At 46.9% G+C, this 9,889-nt stretch overlaps 1 protein-coding gene across 3 annotated transcripts in view; it reads right to left on the bottom strand.

The window, feature by feature from the left end:
* The window catches only part of MYH14 (myosin heavy chain 14), an 86,921-nt gene that overhangs the window by 19,564 nt on the left and 57,468 nt on the right, over positions 1 to 9,889 (bottom strand). For all 3 annotated transcript variants that reach the window (XM_012812557.2, XM_012812558.2, XM_023507863.1), the window contains exons 27-32: positions 8,823 to 9,035; positions 8,143 to 8,287; positions 7,524 to 7,730; positions 4,672 to 4,776; positions 4,431 to 4,583; positions 3,081 to 3,329 (exon numbers count right to left, since the gene is read on the bottom strand). In XM_012812557.2, the coding sequence (XP_012668011.1) occupies positions 3,081 to 3,329; positions 4,431 to 4,583; positions 4,672 to 4,776; positions 7,524 to 7,730; positions 8,143 to 8,287; positions 8,823 to 9,035 (1,072 nt within the window). The remainder of the gene's footprint in view (positions 1 to 3,080; positions 3,330 to 4,430; positions 4,584 to 4,671; positions 4,777 to 7,523; positions 7,731 to 8,142; positions 8,288 to 8,822; positions 9,036 to 9,889) is intronic.

Below are 9,889 nucleotides of genomic sequence, written 5' to 3' on the forward strand. Positions count from 1 at the left end.
CTCAGGAGGCTGAGACAAGAGAATCACCTAAGCCCAAGAACTGGAGGTTGCCGTGAGCTGTGACACCACAGCACTCTACTGAGGGTGATAAAGTGAGACTCTGTCTCTAAAAAAAGAAAAACAAAAAAAGTAAGAAATATAAAAATTTAAAAAAGAAAACTTCTACAAAGAAAAGTAGGAGAAAACTTTTGTGACTTTGAGTTAGGCAAAGATCTCTTAGGTACAACACAAAAGCACAAATGATATAATAATAAATTCATCTTTATCAGAACTTAAAACATCTTCTCTTTGAAAAACTCTATTAAGAGAATGCAAAGATAAGTCACAGACTGGCTACTCTAGAGTTTGAGGTGGGAAAGCACTTGAGCTCAGGACTTTGAGGCTGCAGTGAGCTATGATCATGCCACTGCCCCCTGCCCCGCCTGGGTGACAGAGCAGGATCCTATCTCTAAAAAAAAAAATAATAATATAACTGAACATCAGGGCAGACACCTATAATCACAGCTTCTTAGGAGGCTGAGATGAGAGGATTGTTTGAGCCCAAGAGTTTGAGGTTGCTGTGAGCTGTGATGCCACGGCACTCTATACAGGGGAACAGAGAAAGATTCTGTCTCAAAAATAATAATGATAATAGTAATAATCATAATAATCCAACTCAATTAACAAATGGGAAAAAGATCTGAACAGATACTTTACCAAAGAAAATACATGGATGGCATAACCAAATGAAAAGATGCTTGGCTTGGTTCCTATAGCTCAGTGAGTAGGGTGCCGGCCACATATACCTAGGCTGGTGGGATTGAGCCTGGGCCGGGCCAGCTAAACAACAACGACAACTGCAGCCAAATAAAAAAAAGTAGCCGTGCATTGTAGAGGGAGCCTGTAGTCCCAGTTACTTGAGAGGCTGAGGCAAGAGAATCGCTTAAGTTCAAGAGTTTGACGTTGCTGTGAGCTGTGAAGCCATAGTACTCTACAGAGGGAGACAAAGTGAGACTCTGTCTCAAAAAAAAAAAAAAAGCTGCTGTTCAACATCACTGGTCATTAGGGAAACATGAATTAAAGCCACTACATACCTACTAGAAAAATTAAGCCTTCATTCATAATTGCCCCAAATTAGAAACAACCCAAATATTCATCAACAAGTTAATGAATATTAAAATGTGGTTTATCTACACAGGAATAACATTCAGCAGTAAAAAAATAATGAAAGAATGAGTTGTTGATATATGAGAAAACATGAATGAATCTCAAAGTAATTGTTCTGAGTAAAAGAAGCCCATCTAGAAAGAGATTGGAAAGAATATATATAAAATTTTAGAAGATGCAAAAAAAAAGAAACTTCAATGATCTCTGGGACAGTATTAAGCAGTTACATATATGTGTATGTATTTGACATCCAGGATGAAGAGGAAGGACAGAGAGTGGGAGAGAAAAATATTGGAAGGAATAATGGCTGAAAAATTTCACATTTGATCAAAAACATCAACTCTTATCTGCAGGAAGCTCAGCGAACCTGAAGTAGAATAAATACAAAATTCCCTGGGCACGTCATCATCAAACTGCTAAACTGCTAAAACTGCCAAACTGCTAAAAACCAAACAGGAAGAGAAACTTTTTAAATTAGTTAGACAAACACACTGTATTACCTACAGGGAAGTAATAATTTAAATGACTGCTAGCTTTTCATCTGAAACGATGGAGATCAGAGATGACGGAACGGCATCTTCAAAATGCTGGAAGAATAGGTTGTGGGAGGTTGCTCATGCTTACTATTCTGGGAGGCTGTGGCGAGGTGGGTAGATGGGTTGAGCTCAGGAGTTCGAGACCAGCCTGAGCAGGATTGAGATCCTGTCTCTAAAAATACCTGAGCGTTGTGGTGGGTGCCTATTGCCCCAGCTATTTAGGAGGCTGAGGCAAAAGGATATCTTGAGCCTAAGAGTTTTGGTTTGTTTGTTTGTTTTATCACTGGGGATTCACTGAGGGTACAGCCCAAGAGTTTGAGGTTGCTATAAGCTATGATGCTATAGCATGCTACTGAGGGGCGACTGAGTGAGACTGTATCTCAAAAAAAACAAACCAAAAAACAAACCAAAACAAAACAAAACAAAAACAAAGTGCTGGAAGAAAAAACTGTTTACCTATAGAATTCTATATCCTATGAAAACAGCTTTCAGATATGAAGGCAAAATAATGACACCTCTCATCCTCCCACCGCATTTTTAATTTTTTTACTTTGACCATCTGAGAACCTGCTATAGATCTTTCTTTCATTTTTTTTTGAGAGAGAGTCCTAAGCTGTTGCCCTGAGTAGAGTGTCATGGTGTCATAGCTCACAGCAACCTCCAGCTTGGGCTCAAGAAATCCTCTTGCCTCAGTTTTTCTACTTTTAGTAGAAATGGGGTCTCACTTTTGCTCAGGCTGGTCTTGAACTCGAGAGCTCAAGCAATCCACTCTTCTCAGCCTCCCAGAGTTGCTAGGATTACAGGCTTGAGCCACAGTGCACGGCCATCCTGCTATATTTTTTAAATGAATAAAATAAGAAACAGAAAGGTTGAACAATTTTCTTTGAGCCACACAGTCAGAAAGGGGCTGAGCTAGAATTTGAACCTCAGGGTTGCCTGATCTTAACTCCTCTGGGGTTCTGTGATTTCATTTCATTCTCAGGTTGCCAGATGCTTGATATTATTCCCATTAACTAGATAGGTAAACTGAGGCTGAGAGGAAAAAGCAACTTGCCTGAGGTACCCCAGTGAGTCAGCAGGAGAAGAGAGATATGTTATTTCATTTCATTCAGAAGCACCCTCTGGGGTACAGAGAGGACATTTCATCATCCAAACCAGGACAGCTTTGAAAGTAAAAGGCCAGGGCTACTGATAATTGTTCTGTGACAAGAGGCAAGAATCAGGACAGACGGATGTCCTATTTTACAGAGGCTCAGAGGGAAGAAGGGTTCTGCTTCTTGGTCCACCACAACTTCACAGCTGAGCTGTGATTTCATGTATTACTGCCTTCCCACAGAGGCTAGAGGAAGCAGAGATTAGCTGGCTGTGTCCTCAGCTGGGTAAACTGAGGTGCCCCACCTGGTCGAACTTGCGTTGCTTCTTCTCCAGAGTGCTCACGAGCTGCCGTTGTTGCTCCAGGTCCATGGTGGCGTCATCTAGTTCCTGTTGCAGCCGGCGACGGCCCCGCTCCAGCCGATCCACCGTCTCTGTCTTTTCTGCCAGGCGCTGGGTCAGGACCTCAGCCTCACGGGCTGCCCGGCGCCGTGCCTCTTCCCCTGCCTCCAGGGCCCCTGCCTCCTCCTCCTGGCGCCGCCGCCACTCTGAGAGCTGGGGGGAGGAGAGAGAGGGTGGGTGGCAGTCATGGCCATGAGTGACAAAGGTGTGAGCTGCTGGTATTCCACTTCCCAGATGAGGAGACTGAGGCCAGAAGAGGAAAGGAGTCATTCTACTGGGCTCTCCTGCCTTAGCATAGGGTTGAGGTTGTGAATGGAATAGTATGAGTCCTAGCTCTTCCAGGGGATTAGAATTACTCCCTCCAGGACCACAAGATGAATCTGACCTGGAGGCTTCCCTGGGGAACAGGGGAGTCTGACAGGGGAGACTGTTACAGCCAGGATGATGAGGCTGAGAGAGTAGTATAGGAGCCATGGAAGTTCACATGAGGGGCTCTGAATCTCTTTATAACATCCATGAGAGACTTCCTAAAGGAGGAGCATTTGAGATGAGTCTTGAAGTATGTGTAGGAGTTTGCCAGGTGAAGGCTATTTGCAGGCATGGACCATCACTTATTCATTCAACGGGCATTTCTCAGGCCTGTCATATACCAGGCTCCATATTGGGTTGTCCTTGGGACCCAATCTAACTGGATCTGGGGGTTCTACTTTGAAGGGCTCTTGGCTTGATGGAGAGAATCATGGGCAGAAACAGTCCCAGCCCAAGGTGACTGGAGCTGGGGCAAAAGAGAAAGAGAGGGGTAGTTAGGAAGACCTTCCAACAGCAGTAAAGAATGAAAGGGATTTTCTAAGTGAAATGAGAAACTTGAGATAGTCGGGGTACCGGGGAGCCATGGGAGGGGTAGGAGCAGGGGTGGGGCAGGGTTAGCTCTGGGTACAGAAAGAACTAACTTTCTTTTGGAGTTGTGTGGAAGATAAGCTGGAAGTAAGAGGAAGGATGCCACAAGACAGAGAGGAAGATTCTGTGGGGGAGGATGACCATGCTGGAGCTGGGCTGTATGAGTGGAGAGCAGGGATGAGGTGGGAGTCGGAGGTAGGAGGCCTGCAAACAGGATGTGAACAGTGAGGGAGCGTCAGGAGGTGACATATACCCAGGTGCCTGGCCTATGATGAGGTAGACAGTGGGACTGGCCCTGAGCTGGGGAACATGGGAGGGGTACTATGTCTTCCAAAGGTCTTGCTCAGGGCTGCTCACCTGGGCCTGGGCAGCCTGCAGCTCACGGCCCACCCGCTCCCTGGCAGTCGCCTCCTCCTCTAGCTGCTCCCGTAGCCCTGCTGCTTCAGCCTCCAGGGCTCGCACTCGGGACCCTAAAGCCAGCTTCGCCCTGGTCTCCTCCTGCATTAGCTCCTATAAATGGAAGGGACAGTGATGTCAGGTTTGGTTAGGAGGGCAGGGGGGAGGGTGACAATGGGGTTGAAGGGGAGGCTAGGATCACCTGGGCATCATGCAGCTGGGCTTCTGTGCTGCTAAGCTCCTTGCTCAGCCTGATGGCTTTGGACTCGGCCTCACTTAGTGCCCCAGACACGTTCTCCAGTTCAGCCTGTGGGGAAGGGGCAGTGGGATGAAGGTCTCCAACTGTGGCTTTCAGTGACACCCTCTACTCCTCAAGTCTCTACTATATATGGCTGGTGGGAATGTAAGATGGCACAGCTATCATGGAAGACAGCCCAGCAATTCCTCAAATGCATAAGCACAGAGCTTCCATAGGCCTTAGCAATTCTGCTCCTAGGTGTGTACCCCAGAGAAATGAAAATATGTCTATGCAGAAACTTCCACAGGAATATTCACAATCACCAAGAAGTGGAAACGACCTAAATACCCATCAACAATAAATGGATAAATAAAATGTTTTATGTCCATATGATGGGCACTACTTGGCAGTAAGTAAGAATTAACCCTGATATGTGTTGGAATATGAATGAACCCTGAAAACATGCCAAGTAAAAGAAGTCAGTCACAAAGGTCATATAAACAAACAAACAAAAACCAAATAAAATTAGACTATGGTGATGGCTGTACAACTCTGAATATACTAAAATCTACTGAATTGTACACTTTATTTATTTATTTTGAGACAGAGTCTCACTCAGTTGCCCTGGGTAGAGTGCCGTGACATCATAGCTCACAGCAACCTCAAACTCTTGAGCTCAAGCGATCCTCTTGCTTCAGCCTCCTGAGTAGCTGGGACTACAGGTGTCCACCACAATGCCTTCCTAGCTTTTCTGTTTTTAGAAAAAACAGGCTGCTCTTGCTCAGGCTGGTCTTGGACTCCTGAGCTCAAGGGATCTACCTGCCTCAGCTTCCCTGAGTGCTAGGATTACAGGTGTGAGTCACCTAACCCGGTCCAATTGTACACTTTAAATGGGTGAATTATGTGGTATATGAGTTATATCTCAATAAAGCTGTGCCTCGTCTCTTCTCTACCCTCCCTGTCCCCTATCACCATGATGTTCCTGGGTGAGGCTCCAGGCCTCATGGTCCTCGACTGTAGGACACAGGCAGTAGACTGCTTTCTTCCTGCTGTCCTATTACCTCCCTAAGGTCAGGGATCTCATCTGCTTTATTGGATGCTGCATCCCCAGGGCCTACAATAGGGCCTGGCACACAGTAGGTGCTCTATAAATGCTTGTAGGATAAGAGTCTCCAGTACTTGTGCCTTACCCTGAGCCTCTTTCTCTCCCTTTCCAAGGTTCACTTAGGGGAACACGGTTGAACTCAGAATCTGAACACTTGGAAATGAGATAATGACCACGAGTCCTTTTGATATTAAATGCCTTAACTGTCCAACAAACGCACTTCAGTTCACCTCACTCTCCTGGGGAACAAAACTCCCTTCCACTTATACCGTGAAGTTGCATGAAGAAGACTGATATTTTGCAAATGATCTATGTCCAGCAGAGAAGGTAACCTGAAGCTTCTATTTTATTGTTCTGTAGGACGTTAACAAGTTTTGCTTCTAACCATGCCATTTCATTTCAGCATTTTCTCTTTTGCCAAGGACAGACACACCAGTCTCTCATCTCCTCTTGACTACCTCTGCCATTCTGCTGGGTCCCTCATTAACACTTTACATAAACCTCTGACATTTGTTCACCACATCCTTGTATGAGAGTCATGATTTGAACTTATAAAAATTATATTTTGACCTGTCCGTGGCACTTTCTGGCTGTGTGACCCAAGACAAGTTGACTCCTACCTTTATGGCCTTCAGTATTCTCTACTCTAAAATGGGAATGACAACAGGATCTAACCCCCTCCCCACCCCAAGGGTACGGTGATTAAGTGAAATAATAAACATGGGTAGGGTGCCGGCTCCATATACCAAGGGTGGAGGGTTCAAACCCGGCCCCAGCAAACTGCAACCAAAAGAAAAAAAAATAGCTGGGCATTGTGGCGGGTGCCTGTAGTTCTCAGGAAGCTGAGGCAAGAGAATCGCCTAAGCCCAGGAGTTGGAGGTTGCTGTGAGCTGTGTGATGCCACAGCACTCTATTAAGGGCAATAAAGTGAGACTTTATGAAAAAAAATGAACATATGTTCCTACTCAGGGGCTGACACATACATGATGCTCAATAAATAGGAACACTTCAAAATTTTTGAAAACTCACTATATACCCAGAACTATTTTTTTTTTTTTTTTTTTAAGACAGAATCCCACTCTGTCACCCTGGGTAGAGTGCTGTGGCATCATCATAGCTCACAGCAACCTCAGTTTCCTGGACTCAAGCTATCCTTTTGCCCCAGCCTCCCAAGTAGCTGAGACTGCAGGCACCTGTCATGATGCCCAGCTAGTTTTTCTAATTTTTGGTAGAGATGGGGTCTCCCCTTGCTTTGGCTGGTCTTGAACTTCTGAGCTCAAGGGATCCTCCCGCCTTAGCCTTCCAGAGTCCTAGGATTACAGGTACGAGCCACCGTGCCCTGGCTCAGAACCATTTTAAGTGCTTACTAAGTATTGGCTCAAACCTGTGGTGGGTGGATAGCACTAATTATTCCCAGATTGTATAAAGGGATGCTTAGGCAAGTTCAACTCTGAGCGATCTCAGGCAATAAGCTTTACTGCTCTGGGCCTTAGTTTCCTGTTGTGTAAAGTGGTAACAATATTACCTCTTCTCTACTAAGAACGTTAAGTCTATAGCCACTGCCCACCACATATCAGCTACTTACGTATGACTATGTTGGAAAAGCAGGATAGGACAGCAGGGTTAATGTGAACTAAACAGAAGTCCAGAGAGGGTAGGCATCTCCCCTAAGATCACCCAGCAGAGACCTTGCTCTAGCTTTCTCACTCACCTGGGCTCGCTGCAGCTTCTCAGCAGCCTCTACTCGGGCCCTCTCCCCATCGCCAGCCCGGCCCTGCACCTCCTGCAGCTGGGACTCCAAGCGGCGCCTCCGCTGCTCACCCTCCTGACGTGCACTCTGCAGGCTGCTCAGCTCCGCTCGCAGCTCGGACACTTCGGCCTCCAGTGCCAACCGGGTCTTCTCCCAGGCGCCTTTGCCCTGGTGGGAGGAAGGAGATGAGCAAAGGTTTATGAGGACCTCAGGGCCTTTGCACTGGCTATCCCTAATGCCTCTTTTCCTGTTCATCAGGGTCCCATAGCACTTAACTTCCCCAGTATATATTACAGAATATAATAATATGAATGTATTTGTATTGTTTACTCTCTGCCTCTCCCACTGAAACAAGGGAAGTCAGTATTGGCTATGTTGTTCACAGAGGGATCCCCAGTACCATTCCTAGAACACAGAATATACTCAGTGGTTGCTGAATGCAAGATGAATGGAGGGCATGAATGCATAAGGAAAGAACCCCAAGGAGAGAGAGATGGGCAGGCCTAGAGCCAGCCTGGGGTATCTCTTCCAACCCGGTGTCCTGCCCCATCTGTGGCCACTCCACCCTGCCCCAACCCACCCTCCGGGCCTGCTCCAGCTGTTCCGCCAGCTCCCCCAGGGCCTGGCCGTGGCGCTGCCTCAGCTCCTGTACTGCCGCCTCATGGATGCGTGTCTCATCCTCCAGAGCCTTCTTCAGCTCCGTCACCTCCTGTTCCCTCTTGGACCTTTTATTATGAGAAAGGAAAGGAAAACAGAATTTCCTGATAGAGGCAGGCAGGGGCTTTGGAGGAGCTGGTTGTACTTCCTTTTCTTGTTTCCTCCAAAAATGAGGACTTCACTCTCCAGTCCCTAAGGGATCTAGGGAAAGATAGTGAGAAGGAGTTTGGCTGTAAGGGTGAACTTCTACTCACCTTTCAAAACCCTATTCAAAAGCCCTCTCCTCAAGGAAGTTTTCCTGGACTTCTTCCCATAGATTTGGTTTAGGGTTCTCCTCTTATTCACAATGCCCTGAGTTATTCCATTAAGGGATCCCTTGTTCTAGACTGGACCAACCTTCACTTGAATTGCCTCTCCTAAGACTGGGAACTCCCAAAGGTAACACCCGGATCTGACCCATCTCTGTCTTTAGCTTGTTTATTGGCTCAATAAACAACTGGGAAATGACTAAACCTCTGTATAGATGGCAAGGTCCTTCTTCCTGCACATCTCCCCCACACACGTGTGCCAGGCTATACAAGTCCCAGAAACTGGCCGCCTCACCGGAGCTCCTGCTGCGCGTTGGTGGAGTCCAGTGTGTCCTCCAGCTCACCCCGCAGCGCCTCCAGCTCCTCGCCCAGGTCCCGGCGTTGCTTCTCAGCCTTGGCCCTGGCCACACGCTCTGCCTCCAGGTCCTCCTGGGCCTCAGCCAGGGCTGCCTGTGCCTCCCGCAGGGATTTGAGCATATGGGCCCTGGCCCCACCCTCATCTTCTGCCCTGAGGGGAATAAGAATCATGGAATTGGTACAGGGGCAGGCAAAGGAGAGGTGATGATTTCTGGGGGCTGAGAGGCCAGATGGGGGCTTTGGGAGTGGCCAGTCTTAGATTCAAATCCTGGGTCTGCCAGTAGGCATGTGCCACTAGTATTTACAGACTCAGTTTTCTTTTCTTTTTTTTGAGACAGAGCCTCAAGCTGTTGCCCTGGGTAGAGTGCCGTTACATCACAGCTCACAGCAACCTCCAACTCCTGGGCTTAAGCGATTCTCTTGCCTCAGCCTCCCAAGTAGTTGGAACTACAGGTATCTGCCACAATGCCTGGCTATTTTTAGAGATGAGGTCTCACTCTGGCTTAGGCTGGTCTCAAACCTGGGAGCTCAAGCAATCCACCTGCTGGGCCTCCCAGAGTGCGAGGATTATAGGTGTGAGCCAGAGTGAGACTTTGTCTAATAAAATAAAATAACAGAATTTAAAAAAATCCTGGGCTAAGTGAGTAGGGTGCCGGGCCCCATATACTGAGGGTGGTAGGTTCAAACCCAGCCCCGGCCAAATTGCAATAAAAAAAAATTTTTTTTTTAAAATCCAGCATTTATTGAGGACTTAGGGTAGATCTAGCACTTGATGAACACTTCCTTATTTAATTCCCACACTAACCCTAGGAGCAATGTTTATAATTATCCCCATTTTATGGATGAAGAAACTGAAGCTAGAGAGGTGATATCATTTGAGTGATGTCACATGGCCAGAAAGGGGAGGAAAAGCCAGGATTTGAACCCAGAAGTTAGACTCAGGGATATATGTTCTTAACTATACACACCATGTACCATTGGTTCTGAGACATGTACTCCCCCCCC

This window comes from Otolemur garnettii, unplaced genomic scaffold (genome assembly GCF_000181295.1).
Source record: "Otolemur garnettii isolate 467f Iridium unplaced genomic scaffold, OtoGar3 scaffold00211, whole genome shotgun sequence".
NCBI classification, from domain to species: domain Eukaryota; kingdom Metazoa; phylum Chordata; class Mammalia; order Primates; family Galagidae; genus Otolemur; species Otolemur garnettii.